The sequence below is a fragment of the Peromyscus californicus genome, unplaced genomic scaffold (assembly GCF_007827085.1).
Source record: "Peromyscus californicus insignis strain IS unplaced genomic scaffold, ASM782708v3 Scaffold_1__1_contigs__length_55948999, whole genome shotgun sequence".
Taxonomy (NCBI): Eukaryota; Metazoa; Chordata; class Mammalia; order Rodentia; family Cricetidae; genus Peromyscus; species Peromyscus californicus.
The window spans coordinates 24,768,082-24,784,599 of record NW_026294492.1 but is presented as its reverse complement, the minus strand read 5'-3'; the positions used below and the strand labels follow the sequence as shown (position 1 = coordinate 24,784,599).

General features: G+C 42.9%; 1 protein-coding gene and 1 long non-coding RNA gene across 2 annotated transcripts in view; both read right to left on the bottom strand.

The window, feature by feature from the left end:
- The window catches only part of LOC128115513 (uncharacterized), a 117,463-nt gene that overhangs the window by 13,207 nt on the left and 87,738 nt on the right, over positions 1 to 16,518 (bottom strand). The window lies entirely within an intron of this gene.
- Slc30a6 (solute carrier family 30 member 6) overlaps positions 1 to 16,518 on the bottom strand; it is a 30,999-nt gene that overhangs the window by 11,261 nt on the left and 3,220 nt on the right. Inside the window, exons 2-8 of the mRNA XM_052746257.1 lie at positions 13,664 to 13,750; positions 11,594 to 11,678; positions 8,577 to 8,619; positions 4,677 to 4,742; positions 2,263 to 2,343; positions 1,818 to 1,853; positions 965 to 1,059 (exon numbers count right to left, since the gene is read on the bottom strand). Of these exons, the coding sequence (XP_052602217.1) occupies positions 965 to 1,059; positions 1,818 to 1,853; positions 2,263 to 2,343; positions 4,677 to 4,742; positions 8,577 to 8,619; positions 11,594 to 11,678; positions 13,664 to 13,750 (493 nt within the window). The remainder of the gene's footprint in view (positions 1 to 964; positions 1,060 to 1,817; positions 1,854 to 2,262; positions 2,344 to 4,676; positions 4,743 to 8,576; positions 8,620 to 11,593; positions 11,679 to 13,663; positions 13,751 to 16,518) is intronic.

Here is a 16,518-nt window from a genome sequence, read left to right as displayed (position 1 = left end):
TCTGGGCTGGAGAGATGGCTCAGAGGTTAGGAGCACTGGCTGTTCTTCCAGAGGTCCTGAGTTCAATTCCCAGCAACCACATGGTGGCTTACAACAATCTGTAATGAGATCTGGTACCCTCTTCTGGCCTGCAGGGATACATGCACGCAGGGATACATCATTAAAAAAAAAATCTTTAAAAAAACCCAAAATATGAAAAAAAAGTTTCAAAATAGGTGTTCTGTGTGCCCACTCACTTCTCCATCAGTTAATGGATAAATCCTCTCCTGGTTTGTGAGATTTCAAGACACTGAAAGTTTTAAAAATGATCAGTAATACACCTACGAAATAGAAAAACTACCTAAACTTGTGAAGACTTTGGGAATCCTCTTATTTGTTTTGTTGGAGGCAGGTTCTCACTATGCAGCCCTGGTTGGCTTGGTATTCATTATGTGGCACAAAATGGCCTCAAATTAATTGCAATCCTCCTGCCTCATCCTCCCATTCTGAGATTTATAGGTATGTTCCACCATGCCTAGATAAACCTGTAGTTTTATCATCATATTATCACTTAGTTCAAAGCTAGTTCACTGGCTTTTATATATTATTTTCAGTTTGTGCTAATGAGATGAAATTCTGTATAATTTTCCATGTTAAAAACTTGAGAAGCTTTGGGCTAGCTCTTACTTCTCTGCTGAATATATTTCTCATAGATCTACTAGTTAATGTAAAAAGAAACTGTGGGGTGATGGTAGTGCACGCCTTTGATCCCAGCACTCAGGAGGCAGAGGCAGGCAGAGCTCTGAGTTTGAGGCCAGCCTGGTCTATAGAGTGAGTTCCAGGACAGCTAGGGCTACACAGAGAAACCCTGTCTCAAAAACCGCCCCCCAAAAAAAGAATGAAAAGAAAAAAAGAAACCCACCAGTTTTTCTAAGAAATTAATTTTTTTAAATTAACAGTAAACTCAAACAAACAAAAGGCATACCTTCAGAGACATAAGCAAAAGGTTTATTCCGAATAGAAAGCATCGTGAACAGGTTGAAAGAAAGAGCCACAAAAGTACCAACTAATAATCTTCCCCTAAAAAGAACAAAACATCCACCTTTAATTTTTTCTTGGTAATTGCAATCTTTAACTTCCGTATGTGGAGAGAAGAAGGGAAAGGAAGGGAGAGGGGTCTGTTTTAACCGTCTGCCAACCAGAATCCACTTGTTCTCTAGCCACATAATGCATGGCTTGCCTGCTGCTGCTCCATTTTACACAGGACATGAGGGGTCTCTTACCATCGCAATGTTTTCTCTAGGATCATTACTGCTACAGATTTATACAGGTCCTAAGGGAATTTGTGCCAACATGCTAGACGAGTCAGATGTTCCTCAATTAACCAGTAAGAGGCTCACAGAGTTGGTGAGCATGTGGGTGATAAATACAAAGGCCACAGGGAAAGATTTTGGGGTTAAGTGTGAAATGACAGAACACTAGAGGGAGCTGGTTTAGTGTGCTGACCTAGCCCTGAGGTTACAAAATCCTTCCTGTGCCAAAAGCCCAGGGTCTGGGAACTGTTACAGAAAAAAGGGAGTCTTGGGATTTGGAGGGTCACCTCTTGCTGAGATGCCAGTGATAAGACACACGGCCATACTCTGAACTCTGATGCTGGACAAAGTCATAATGGAGCAATTAGTAACTGGGATCAAAATTAGCAGCAAATTACCCCCAAAATAAAAGTCTTTAGCTGGAGATGTGTGTCAGGGGTAGAATTATTTCCCTAGCATGCATGAATTCCTGTGATTGAGATTAATCCCCATAGTTGTGATAAATAAATAAGTAACCCAGCTTACGTGTGTATCTCAGGCTGCTCCAAAAAACGTTCTGCACTAAAAGAAAGAAAAATATATCAAATAAGTTCTATAAATTATAAACCTAAAAACCTGTATTAAATATATAGTTAACCCACCCTAAAGTTCATAAACATCTCTTAGTACTTTAGTGGAGATGATGTCAGAAGACAAACAGGTGGGCTGTCAATATGCACGGTCAATATCCCTCTACCAAGCCCATTTCATCGCCGAGTCTCTTCCACTCAGGAGTCCCTATGACTGAACTTAGTATTATCAAAAAACTACAAGTAGCAAAGACGGAGAAGGGTCTGAAATCAGAAGACACTGTACCATCAGAGCTCCAAAACTGTCCACTTTATTTGCATACCATTCAAACCATCACTGGATTTGCTCATATTTCCATGTGTCATAGGTGAGACTGATCGTAATACAGACAAAAATGTACCTTTCTTTGAGTATAAAGAGGGCTCCCAACTGTGCCAAGACGGTAGAAGCAAACACAGCCAGGACTTCTAATCTCTCAAACCTGAAAACAGATAATGAGTTTGAATACCAAAATTCTTCAGTTAATAAACCAGTCTTACCAGAACACATATACATTCAAATATTTACTGGCTCAATATATGTATGGGCAGTCTACTGTTAGCCAGCTCTTAGACTATAGAAACTGTAGAAGAGTGTATCAACACAGTGGGTAAGGGAAGAATCCTGTTGTGACATCTTTCTGACTGTCAGGGTTGACTGGTCAGGTGTCTCCTTCCCTCACTGCTCATTCGTGACCTTCCCAGAGCTATGTAGTTTGAAAAAGAGGAGCCTCTGTAGTGTTGTGGTTTTTTTTTTTTTTTTTTTTTTTTTGAGACAGGGTTTCTCTGTGTAGCTTTGCGCCTTTCCTGGGACTTACTTGGTAGCCCAGGCTGGCCTCGAACTCACAGAGATCCTCCTGGCTCTGCCTCCCGAGTGCTGGGATTAAAGGCGTGTGCCACCACCGCCCGGCATGTTTTTGTTTTTTTTTTTATAACTCTTTGGGGGCCTACCACCCAGCTCCCAAATAAATACACAGAGACTTATTCTTACTTAGGAATGTCCAGCCTTAGCTTGGCTTGTTTCTAGCCAGCTTTTCTAACTTAAATTATCCCGTTTCTCTTTAACTACATTTTGCCTCTGTGCTTTTTACCTTTCTTTATTCTCTATATCTTTCTTTCCTTCTTACTCCATGGCTAGCTGTGTGGCTGAGTGGCTGGCCCCTGAAGTCCTCCTCTCCTCCTTTTCTCACTCCTCCTTTCTCTCTTTTCTCAAGCCTAGATTTTTCCTCCTATTTATTCTCTCTGCCTGCCAGCCCCGCCTATCCCTCTCTCTTGCCTAGCTCTTTATTAGACCATCAGATGTTTTAGACAGATGAAGCAACATAGCTTCACAGAGTTAAACAAATGCAACATAAAAGAATGTGACACATCTTTGCATTGTTAAACAGACATTCCACGGCATAAATGAATGAAACACATCTTAAACTAGTATTCCATGATGATCTTTCCCTATAGAAGACAGTTGCTCTTCAATCAGAGGCATAGACTATCTGTACCCCACTACAGAACCTGCAAACAAGCTCCCAAAGATAACACAATGAAAATTCAAACTAAAGTATTTATTTTATACCTGTTTCTATAACCTTTATGGCCATTATTTTTTTGTAGAAACAGCCATTATCATAAGAGCTAACACTTAACATTTTGTATTGGACACTACTCAGTGCTTAACATATTATTTCAATAAACCTTAAGTACTGTAATGGTTCACCTTGATTGAATTAAGAAACACCTTCAAGACTAGTGAATCATACCTCTGGGTGAGTCTTTGATGGTGTTTCCAGAAATAATTAGAAAAGAGAGCTCTAAGGTAATACATTAATACCTTGACAGTCACAGTATAGGAGTCATAATTGGGATGTGGCAAAAGGTAAGAGATGGGGACTAGCTGGAGGTAACAGTGAGAGGCATGCCCTGGGTCATTCTGATCTGGTCACTTCCTGTATGCCTCTTCTCTCCACTTTCTGTCCTCCACAGTACAAACTGCTGACTTCTCCTATCCTCTCCCACTACGATGGTGCTGTGCTCAACCACGTGTGGCCCAGAGACCATGAACTGAACTCTCTGAAACAGGGAGCCATGATAACTCCTTCCTTTCTGACACTGTTTCCCAGGCATTTTGTCATAGCAACAGAAAAGTGACCAGCATAAGTCATTACGAGGGTTACGTCATGTTTTCTAACACATCATTAGCGCCTCCTCTATTATAAAAAGTGCATCTTTCAACTCTCAGCGATTTCTGTAAGTACAGAAAGAGAAGCTTCAAAGTTTTGTTAGCTCATTGCTAAACCCAAAGTCTTACTATAGAAATCTATCTCCATCAATGCAAAATATTAAAATATATCATAACACTTATAAAATCCACTTGTTAAAATTCTTCATACTTCTCTATGACTAAATATCATTTAAAAATACTAAAGAGCTTACTGAGATCAATTTATGTTAGTATTTCTTTCATAAACTATAGAACAACTGAATATGAATATTTTAATATAATCACTGTTTTTTTTGGGTTTTTTTTTGGAGCTGAGGATCGAACCCAGGGCCTTGTGCTCTACCACTGAGCTAAATCCCCAACCCCATAATCACTGTTTTTATTATCTATCATTTCTAGACTCTTAGAAAATATTTCTTATGTACATTCACTACTTATCACCATGTCACTAAGCAGGTGCCACTTATTTATTTTTATTTTCCAAAAATATTATAGCCAGCTCTCTGTCATGATCATTTTAATAGCAACAGTTTAGTAGAAAATAAAATAATCTGAACTTACCCAAATGAATAGGCAGGGCTAGGCTTCCTCATCATTACCCAGTAGCTTATTAAACATGTTATTAAACTAAAGAAAAAAAAACTTTGCATTAGAATATTAAAAAGTAGAGACTGGAAGACATGCAGAGACAAAGGAAAATTTTTTTTGTTTTTTTTAATAATTTAATTTAATTTTACATATCAGCCACGGATTCCCTTGTCCTCCTCCGTCCCACCCCACCCCCATTCCCCACCTTCCCCCCAGCCCACCCCCCATTCCCATCTCCTCCAGGGCAAAGACTACCCTGGGGATTGAGTTCAACCTGGTAGATTCAGTTCAGGCAGGTCCAGGGTTTCTCTGTATAATTCTGGCTGTCCTGGAACTCACTATGTAGACCAGGCTGGCCCATGAAGTGGATTTTTAAAATAATCCACAGTTTATTTTACTCTGTGTATGTGAGTGTGTGTGTGTGTGTGTGTGTGTGTGTGTGTGTGTGTGTACATGTGCATGCAGGTGCCAGTGGAGGCCAGAAGATGGTGTTGGATCTTCTGGAGCTGAAGACACAGGTGGCTGTGAGCTGCCTGAATGCTGGCAGCTTACCTGGGCACACTGCAAGAGTAGCAACCACAAAACTATCCCTCTTGTTCCCCCCAAAATTGAGTCTTTAGAATCCCTTGGTTGTTGAGAATTGTTTATATTTGTATACACTGGGTTAATTGCTGTAGAATATTAAAGATGTGTTACATTTGTTTATGCTGTGGAATGTTTAATGGCGCAAAGATGTGTTACGTTCTTTTATGTTGCATTTGTTTAACTCTGTGTACCTGTGGTACTGTGCCTGTCTAAAACACCTGATTGGTTTAATAAAGAGCTGAATGGTCAATAGCTAGGCAGGAGAAGGACAGGCAGGGCTGGCAAGCAGAGAGAATAAATAGGCGGAGAGATCTGGGAGGAAAGAGTGGGGAGCAAGAGAAGAAGGAGGAGGAGAGGAGGACTCCAGGGGCCAGCCACCAGCTACACAGCAAGCCACAGAGTAAGAATGAAAGGAAGGTATATAGAATAGAGAAAGATAAGAGCCCAGAGGGGAAAGGTAGACAGGATAATTTAAGTTAATAAAAGCTGGCTAGAAACAAGCCAACCTAAGACCGGGCATTCATAAGAAAGAATAAGCCTCCATATGATTTATTTGGGAGCTGAGTGGTGGGCCCCTCAAAGAGCCAAAGAGTATAAAGAGTAAAAACAATCAACTATATCTAATAATAAATTATAATAATTCCTAATTAACCTCGACAATTCTAACACATGGTATCTCTGGACAACAATACTTTTAATATGAAGAAACTGAGTGAAATTGTAATTCATTGTAAATTAGCTACGCAGAACCTGAATCCACACTTCATCTACATGGCAGGCTTCTTACTGACTCTGGGCCATCTGCCCCTCCACTCAAAATGTACTATCCTCTTCCTCCTTTTTCTCATGGTGCATGCTGCTATGGTGTCCATGATGAGATGATGTGAGGTAAAGGGCAGGGGCACCGTGCTTGGTTAGGGCTTCTACTGCTGAGATAGCACCATGATCATAAACATTCTGAGTCTCATTATCTCTGCTTATACCTTATAGCTCTCAGGTCACAGTCCATCACTGAGGGAAGTCAGGAATTCAAGCAGGGCAGGAACCTGGAGGCAGGAGCTGATGCAGAGGCCCTGGAGGAGTGCTGCTTACTGGCTGCTGCTCATGGCTTGTTCAGCCTTGCTTTCTTATAGTACCCAGGACCACCAGCCCAGGGATGGAAACACCCCTCCCCCATCAATCACTAGTTAAGAAATGACCTACAGGCAAATCCTATGGAGGCGTTTTCTTTTCTTTTTCTTTTCTTTTTCCTTTGGTTTTTCGAGACAGGGTTTCTCTGTGTAGTTTTGGTACCTGTCCTGGATCTCGCTCTGTTGACCAGGCTGGCCTCGAACTTACAGAGATCTGCCTGGTTCTGCCTCCCGAGTGTGGGGGGTTAAATGTATGCACCACTGCCACCTGGCTTCTTTTTTGGTTTTTTGAGACAGGGTTTCTCTCTAGCCCTGGCTGTCCTGAAACTCACTCTGTAGACCAGGCTGGCCTCGAACTCACAGAGATCCAGCTGCTTCTGCCTCCCGAGTGCTGGGACTAAAGGCATTTTCTTTTTTTTTTTTTTTTTTTTTTTTGGTTTTTCGAGACAGGGTTTCTCTGTGTAGCTTTGCGCCTTTCCTGGATCTCGCGCTGTAGACCAGGCTGGCCTCGAACTCACAGAGATCCGCCTGCCTCTGCCTCCCGAGTGCTGGGATTAAAGGCATGCGCCACCACTGCCTGGCTAAAGGCATTTTCTTTTTTTTTTTTGGTTTTTCGAGACAGGGTTTCTCTGTGTAGCTTTGCGCCTTTCCTGGGACTCACTTTGGAGACCAGGCTGGCCTCGAACTCACAGAGATCCGCCTGGCTCTGCCACCCGAGTGCTGGGATTAAAGGCGTGCGCCACCACCACCCGGCTTAAAGGCATTTTCTTAATTGAGGGTCCCTCTTCCCAAATGACTCTGGCTTGCGTCAGCTGACATAAAAGTAGCCAGGATGAACCGATGCGGCCTTGTGACCCTGTGTCAGGGCTACTTGAGCACAAGGCACTGCGGAACCAGGAGAACAGGTGACTGTCCATCTGATAACAGAAGACGGGTCTACAGCGTGTGTAAACTGGAAACAGGGATGATTCACGCCCTGGGCTGGGTCAATCAGGATGGTGCCAGAGTTCATTACAGTGCTCGGAATGGCATGCAATTTAAAACTTACAAAGAAATTGTTTATTTCTGGAATTCTCCACTTAGACTTTCAGACCGCAGTTGGTAAAACCACGGATAAGGGAGACTACTGTAAACATTAAAATAAGCTTGTCGAGGCTGACTAAATTCAGGAGGATTGGCTTTGTGTGATTTTAACTTTTTCTTATAATTAGTGTGTATCTGTGTGTGCACTTGAGCACAGGTGACGGGAGACGCGAGAGGCTGTGAGAACCTGCTGAAGCTGGCGTTGCAGGCGACTGTAAATCACCTGATGCAGTGCTGGGAACCCAACTTGGGGCCCCTGGAAGAGGGGTACGGGCTCTTAACTACTAAGCCAGCCAGCCAGCTCTTTTTGTGTGATTTTCAGTATATGATTTGTCATTTTGTTTCTTTGTTTGGGGGTTTTTGTTGTTGTTTTCGAGACAGGTTTCTCTGTGTGTAGCCCTGGCTGTCCTGGTACTAGCTCTGTAGATCAGGCTGGTCTCGAACTCGCAGAGATCTGCCTGCTGTAAGTGAAACCCAGGAGAGCTCAAGTTGGGACAAATGATAGGGCTGGTGGGATTCCCACAGGTCTTAGAGTAGCAACTTGGGCCAAACATGGGTGGTGTCAGGGTACAGCCTTCTAACGACAGACTGAAGTTAGGCTAGGAAGCTCCCAGAATCTGCCAGATCAAGGCTTCTGTCCACCCCCTGGACAGACTCGGGCACAGGGAGACAGACGCTAAAGAAGGGGTCAGGGTGCAAGGAACCGAGCAGCAGCGAGGGAGCAGGGAAGGTGGGCACCAGGATTTCCTGGGCACCAGACTTCCTTCTCCTCCAGCCTGCCTCTGCCTCCTAAATGCTGGGATTAAAGGGGTGCACCACCACCGCCCAGCTCCACTTTTCTTCAGCGTGTGTACATCCTAAGTTTATGCCTGGGTATTCACCTTTCTTTTGTTAGACAGGTGCAATTGTTTCTTGTTAGAGCAGTGGGTGCCGTCATCCGTACTGTTTATTTCTGTGATAAATTTACTTATTTAGCTAGTTACTTTCCTTTAAGCAAAGAAGCTTAGTAAATTCAGTGTAATAAATCCTTGCTTGTTGTCTTTAAAATGTAAAGGATATTAAAAAAAAAACTTACCTAAAAAGATCAAAAATGGTGAGGTAAGTATAAGCAGTTAAAGCTGTAAAACAACAGAAAGACTCATTAAAATGTTGCTTAATTCATCTTTTATCATTATTATTTTAAATGTGTATGTGCGACCTGAGTAAGTTATAAGCAATATATACATTCAGGAGCCTGAGAAGGCCAGAGGGTGTTGGATCCCTGGATGCAGAGTTACAGATGATTGATATGCATGCTGAGAACTGAACTCTGGTCCTCTGCAAGGCTGGTAAGCATGCTTAACCACTGAGCCATCTCTCCAGTCCCTGTTTTGGGGGGCGATGTTGAAGACAATTTAAAAAATACATTTTTAATCTTTATTTTATGCATATGAATTTTTTGCCTCAAGTATGGGTGTGCACCATACCTGTGCAGTGCCCACAGAGGTCAGACAAGGGCATCGAATCCCCTGGAACTAGAGTCATAGGTGCTTGTTAGCCACCACGTAGGTGCTGGGAATCAAACACAGGTCCTCTGTAAGAGCAGCCAGTCCTCTCAAACAGTAAGCCATCTCTCCAGTCCCCTCTGAATCCATTTTTTTTTTTTTGGTTTTTCGAGGCAGGGTTTCTCTGTGTAGCTTTGCACCTTTCCTGGAACTCACTTGGTAGCCCAGGCTGGCCTTGAACTCACAGAGATCCGCCTGGCTCTGCCTCCCGAGTGCTGGGATTAAAGGCGTGCGCCACCACCGCCCGGCCTGAATCCATTTTTAATACAGCAAAAAAGCAAAAGAATTGGAAATTCCTGACCAACTTTATACATGTACAATTTTATGCTAAATATGACGAACACAGGCAGCCAAAGCAGGTTAAACTCAAGTCACACTTCTACAATGCAGTTGCAAATGGCTGATAGCCTAAGAGCACTCTCTTGCCTGCTTCTGTCATCTGAGTGAGTTTTTGCTTTTATCTTATTTCAAATTTGTGTGTTAAATTTATAAATGTTCCATGCAGCAACCCTCTTCCCACCCCTTCTCCTTTTCCTCTCCTTCCATATCCCCCCTTCTCCAACTCTACTCCTCACCTCTCTCCAGACTGAACCCAGGGCCTAGACATGGAGCATGCTAGGCAGGTACCCAGATCCTCTCAGCACTATTTAGGAAGAAAATCATGATCCATGAACTATCAGATGTCAAGATCAAGAAGAAAACGACAGACTTTTCTCTCTTACGCAGTAACTAGTAAACTTCAAAAATCTTGCTTACGAACTGTATAAGTTCAAGTTTCAAAAGAACACACTATAGAGCTGTGTTTCTCAGTTGGCTTGGAAGGTTCTTCTTTTGGTTCGTACTTTTGTTTCTAAATAACAGCTCATTTTTTAAAAGGTCATGTTAAAACAAGGCTAGGGATGTAGCTCAGTAGATAAAGTACTCGCCTAGCACATACAAAGCCCTGGGTTCAACCCCAGCACTGCATACAAGCAGGCCTGATGGCAAATGCCTATAACCCCAACACTGGAGAAGCAGAGGGAGGGGTGAGTCGTTCAAAGGTGACTTTGGCTATGGAGTGAGTCTAAGACTACTACTCCATGCTACATGAGATTCTATGCAGAAAACAAAACAAGAAAACCTAAAGAAAGAAAAAGTAACACGCAAGCAGATAACTGAACTCTACTGTTCACAGGGATGTTTAAATAGTCTTGTAAAAATCAATATAGGGACAGCAAGATGGTTCAGCAGGGACAAGCCCTTGCCACACCAAGCTTGACACACCTGGGTTTGATCCCTGATCCCACATGGTGGACAGAGAGAAGCAATTCCCACAGGTATCCTCCCTCCATACATGCCTCCCACCCCACAAATAAAATAAATCAACTTAATAATATATATATTTTTTAAAGCAAGCAATTGGGGTTGGGAGAGATGGCTCAGTGGTTAAGAGCACTGACTGTTCTTCCAAAGGACCTGGGTTCAATTCTTAGCACCCACATGGCAGCTCACAACTGTCTGTAAGTCCAGTTCTAGGAGTTCTGGCACCCTCATTCAAACATAGTTGCAGGCAAAACACCTAGGTCACAACAAACAAACAAATAAATGAACAAATAAATAAAAATTTAATGTAAGCAAACAAACCAGAAAAAAATATTATTTAAATCATTTTAGCTATAGACATCCAAGAAAAACACATACTATATGAAGGAAAATACACTGTCTTAGGGTTATTATTGCTGTGAGAAAATGCTATGACCAAAAGCAACTTGGGAAGGAAAGTGTTTATTTGGCTTACACATCCTAAATCACAGTCGACTAAGGGAAGCCAAGGCTAGAACTGAAACAGGACAGGAACATGGAGGCAGGAGCTGATGCAGAGGCCATGGAGGAGTGCTGCTTACTGGCTTGTTCATCATGGCTTGCTCAACCTTTCTTTCTTTGTTTTTTAAGATTTATTTATTTTTATTTTGTATGGATGTTTTCCGTGTATGCATGTCTATACACCACACATACGCCTGCAGTCCTGTGAAAAAGGACATTGGATTCCTTGGATATGGAATTACAAAAAACAGTTGTTAGTTGCCATGTGGGTGCTTGGAATTGAACCCAGATCCTCTGGAAGAGCAACCAGTGCTCTTAATCACTGAGCCATCTCTCCAGCCTCTAAAACTTGACTTTTTTTTTTTCCTTTGAGACAAGGTCTCTCTATGTAGCCCTGGCTGTCCTGCAACTCACTATGTAGACCAGGCTGGCCTTGAACTCAGAGATCCACTGCCTCTGCCTCCAAGGTGCTGGGATTAAAGGCATGAGCTAAATGACTCTATTAGGCCTGCTTTTTTTGATCCCAGGACCATCAACCCAGAGTGGCACCATCCACAATGGGCTTGATCACTAATTAAGATAACGTTCTACTGGCCTGCCTACAGCTCAATCTTATGGAGGCATTTTCTTAACTGAGGTTCCTTCCTCTCAGATGACTATAGCTTGTGTTAAAATACATATATCTTTACTTAAAATCAGAAGCAAAAGTGAACCTGAGCTGATAAAAACCAAAAGGGCGACATACCTATGCTGTTAGTAGAGCTGCACCACATGAGCAGGAAGCCAGTGCAAAGCACGTTGACTGCACCAAAGAGAAGTATCTTCCAGGACTGTGGGAAGGAAAATCACTCCCATTCATACCGTGTTGACAGAGTTCAGCAGATCTGTTCAAGCTGCCTAATTCACACTGATAAAAAGCATATAATAAACACAACTTCTTCTAAAAAGTGGGTCACATTTTCTACATCCACCAAAATCACCATCAATCAAGTTAGCACAGTCAAACAGGAGGATCATTTAGGGTAGCCTAGGCAACAGAGCAAAACCCTGTCAGAGCAACCCAACAAGAGTGTAAATTTAAAGATAACTCTCTGAACCAAGCTACTTACTCAACAAGTATCTGTGCCAGGCATTATTTTAGGCATGAGAGTACAGCAGAGAACACAACACAGCCCTACAATGTAGGCAGAGTAACAGTAAACGAGTATTTAGGTTAATGGTAATAAGCACTAGGCAGTAAATAAAAAGTAGGCTAAGGATGCACTTGGGAGGCAGAGGCAGTCGGATCGGTAAGTTCAAGCCTAGCTTGCTCTACTGAGTGAAGTTCTGGACATCCAAGACTACACAGACAAACCCTGTTTTTTGTTTTGTTTTTTAAAGTGGGCTGGGGAAATAGTAATGGGAGGAAGGCATGGAGAGGGTTCTTTTCCAGACAAGCTCATCAGAAAAGACTCATAGTAAAGTGACAGAAAACAATCCGAGAGACCACAAGAGAGGGGGTCTGAGGCGACGGCATGTGATGTCTTGAACACCAGGAAACACTGGCTGCGCTTGTCTCACATTCCCTAAAGAGCATTCTCCTGGGCATGTTGGGGTACACTTGTGATCCCAACACTCGGGGTACAGAGGTAAGAGGAGGGCAGCTGCAGGCCAGCATGGGCTACACAGCAAGTCTGAGGCTAGCCTAAGCTACATGATGAAATTTTCAACCCCTCCCTGCCTAAAGAAAGCAACAGAATATTCTGGTTACTCCATGGCTTGACAGTGGTAAGAGGGTGTGCTAAGGGTCAGATTCTGCACGCTACATTACAAACAGAGCTGGCACATTTCCTGAAAACATCCATGTGAGGAATTTGGGGCAAAACAAGAATGAAAATGATTTAAACTTTTCTGGCTTTACCATCTAATCTGGGAGACTATCCAGTTAATATGCAAGTGACTGAAGATTAAGGTCCAGTTTTGACCATGCTATGACTGAAATGCCCAATAGCCATCCAGTGGGACACTGAAGAGTCCAAATTCCATAAAGGAAGCAGAGAGAGGTTAGGGCCTGAGATTGAAATACGGAGTCATCCATACACAGGCAGTAATGAAAACCACAAAAGCAGACAGCATTTCTAGAAGCGCAAAATCATAGAGGTTGGAGTCACACTCCAAAGTGCAGAAGTAAGAAAAGTGGCGAGAGGAACTGAAAGAGCGTGGACAAGTCAGCAGGAAGAAAGCCACAGACTGTTTCAGAATCTATATGATGCCACATTTTAAGGAGAGGTGACCAATGCTTGTCAATCACGGTAAAAAGGTCAAGAAAGATGAGAAATGAGAATGAGTAGTGATTTTGATAATGCAGATTAACAGACAATACTGGCTCAGAAACTGTCAGTTACTGGGGAAACTGAATGGAGTATAGATCCTCCAGCAGAGCTGCATCCATGGCTTGACAGATCATCAGTTCACAGTGAGACATGTCAGCGGGGTTTGAGTTTCTTGGTTGGACTCAGGAGCTTAGGGACAGGTGCAGAGTAGGGTGAATGAGAAGTTACAGACGGTTAAGCACTGTCCAGAGGGACAGGGTACAACAGACTTAGAGACAGAAGATGGTGATTTATTTTTGACTTTGCCTGCACCTGGTGTACCTGGTGCTTAGGGAGGCCAGAAAGGGCATCAGATGCCCTGGGACTGAGTTATGGACAGTTGTGGGTGCTGGGAACTGAATGTGGGTCCTCCAAGTCACATCTCCAACCCCTCAAAACCCATCCTCAATCCAGTGCTATAATGTGGCTTTGCAGTAACTCAAACCAGTTGAAGAAGAACTTACCCTGCGGTCGGCTGCTACAAGTCTAAATTCCTGTAGTAACTTTCCAAAAAAGGATCTCTGCGGCTTTCGAAAGAGATGAATTGTCCCCTTTAAGACAAACATAAAAAATACAAATCGGCCTTAAATATATAATAATCCTCAAGGATCCTGTGATTTGATAGGGTACTAACACTTACTGAGTGTTCCACATGCCACACACTTACTTTGCACAACCTACATGCATTTATTGATTTAATACTCAAATAACCATTTGAGAAGCAAATCATTTTTGATAAGTTCTCCAAAGTCTCAAAGCTAGCCAACAGCTAATGAAGAATGCAGATGTAGGCATTTTAGCTCTGGATAAACCCCCGCCCCAAATATTGCATCTACTTCTAATAAAGCTAAGCAGCTATACAACCCTTCTGCTCTTTTAGACATTCAGTCAAGGAACTGAAGGTACCCTCCAGGGCCCCTGTAAGTAAAACAGCACAGGGCTAGTGTGGTCACTAATTGTCCTGTTAACACTCATGGGGACCCCACTTTCCTTATGTGGAAAATTTGCTATGCTCCTATTAAGTTTTTCTAGTACAGGTTTCAAAAATAAAATACTATTGCTATGTTTCAAGAGAAAATTTTGTTATTCCAAAAGTAATTATCTGGGGAGGGAGAGAGCTCTTTGCTGATCATCAAAGAGCCAGGTGTCATAATTTGATTGCTGAGATGCACACTTAATTAAATATTTGGGTTTTTTTTTTGTTTGTTTGGTTGGTTTGGTTTTTGGAGACAGGGTTTCTCTGTGTAGCTCTGGCTGTCCTGAAACTAACTCTGTAGACCAGACTGGCCTCAGACTCAGAGATCTGCCTGCCTCTGCCTTCCCAGTGCTGGGACTAAAGGCCTGCGGCACCACATCAGGCTTGAATTCAATTTTAAAAGAACAATAGGTGGGGCTAGAAGATGGCTCAGCAGTTATGAGCACCGGCTGGCTGCTCTTCTAGAGGACCAGGGTTCAATTCCCAGTTTGCATATGTTGGCTCACAACCAACTGTATCTCCAGTTCCATCAGGGCCTCTTCTGGCCACCATGGGCAATGCACACATTTGGAGCATAGACATTATAAAGGATAAATACGCACACACATAAAATAAATAAATAAATCTTTAAAAAAGAAGACTATTCTCATCTGAAGTGAAGCACGTGTTCTTAATGAACTGTGTGCCAGCTCAGGAGGTCAGCACACACCAGTGATCCCAGCACACGGTGAATCTGAGGACAGCCTAGAACAGTGGTTCTCAACCTTCCTAAAGCTGCAACCCTTTAATACAGTTCCTCATGTTGTGGTGACCCCAACCATAAAATTAATTCTTTGCTACTTCACAACTGTAATTTTGCTGCTGTTATGAATCATAATGTAAATATCTGATATGCAAGATGGTCTTAGGCAACTCCAGGGGTCATTCAACTCCCAAAGGGGTCACAACCCATAGGTTGAGAACAACTGGCCTAGAATACATGGCAAAAACACTACCACAATAAAGCAACAGAAAGTAAGAAAGAAGATGTGCCAGGTGGTGGTGGCATGCACCTCTAGTTCCAACACTTAGGAGGCAGAGGCAGGCAGATCTCTGAGTTCAAGGCCAACCTACTCTACAGAATGAGTTCCAGGATAACCAAAGCTGCACAGAGAAACCTGTCTCAAAAAATAAAAACAAAAAAATGTATGGAATATTTTCACCCCAAAACACATGTTTCTTCATCAGACTGTCTAGGGGAGCAGAGGGAACTAGGAATGGGGAGAGGTGAAGGGAGAGAGGGATCACGGAAAACTGCTCAAACTACAAATACATTTTTGTGAAAATGTCCTTTTGTCACACAGTCCAATGGATACATACAACGAAACTTTTTAAAAATGCTGTTTAACGGGGTGATCCTTAAGCCAGGTGTGGTGGTGCACACCTTTATTCCTTTATTAACTCTGTTTAAGTTGTGTACCACCTGTGTGTGGATGCTTGTGGTGTGTGGATGCCTGTGGAGGCCAGGAAGCAGCCAGGAACTGGAGTTTCAGGTTGTAGACAGACAATGTTCTTAAGTGCTGGGCCATTCATCTCTCCAGCCCCCAGTTCATCCCATGAACTCTAATTACTTTGTTGGGTTAGGGTCAACCGTTTTTTAAAAGGCAGAGTGCCATCCTGGTGCCATCCTGACTCACGTTGTGGAGATCCGACAGTGCTGGCCTAGCTGATAAAGTGCTTGCCAAAAAAGCACAGGGTGTGAGTGTGGCTCCTAACGTCCACATAAGTGCCACGTGTGACCTCACACCAACTCCAGTGTTGGGAAGGTAGGGCAGAGAGGGGGGAATCCTTGGAGCTCTTATATTTTATTTGTTTGTTTGTGTTTGGCAAGGTTTCTCATGTAGCTCTGGCTGCTTGGAACTCACTATGTATAGTTCATTTATTTCTTTGTTTGTTTGTTTGATTGTTTGTTTGTTTATTTGCTTGTTTGTTTTGCAAGGTTTCTCATGTAGCTGTGGTTGCCTGGAACTCACTATGTAGACCGGACTGGTTCACACGGATTCTACCTGCCTCTGCCTCCCAAGTTCTGGAATCAAAGGCATGCACCACTATGCCCAGCTGGAGTTTTTAAATACTGAACATTTCATTATTTTTTAAGTGTATGGGTGTTTTGCCTATACATGTATCTGTCCACCACATATGTGTCTGTTGTCCGTGGAGGCCAGAAGAGGGAGTTGGATGCCCTGGAACTAGAGTTACAGGTGGATGTGAGCCACCATGTGAGTGCTGAGAACTGAACCTGGGTCCTCTGGAAGAGCAACTGGCATTCTTAACCATGGAACCATCTCTCCAACCCTACTTGGA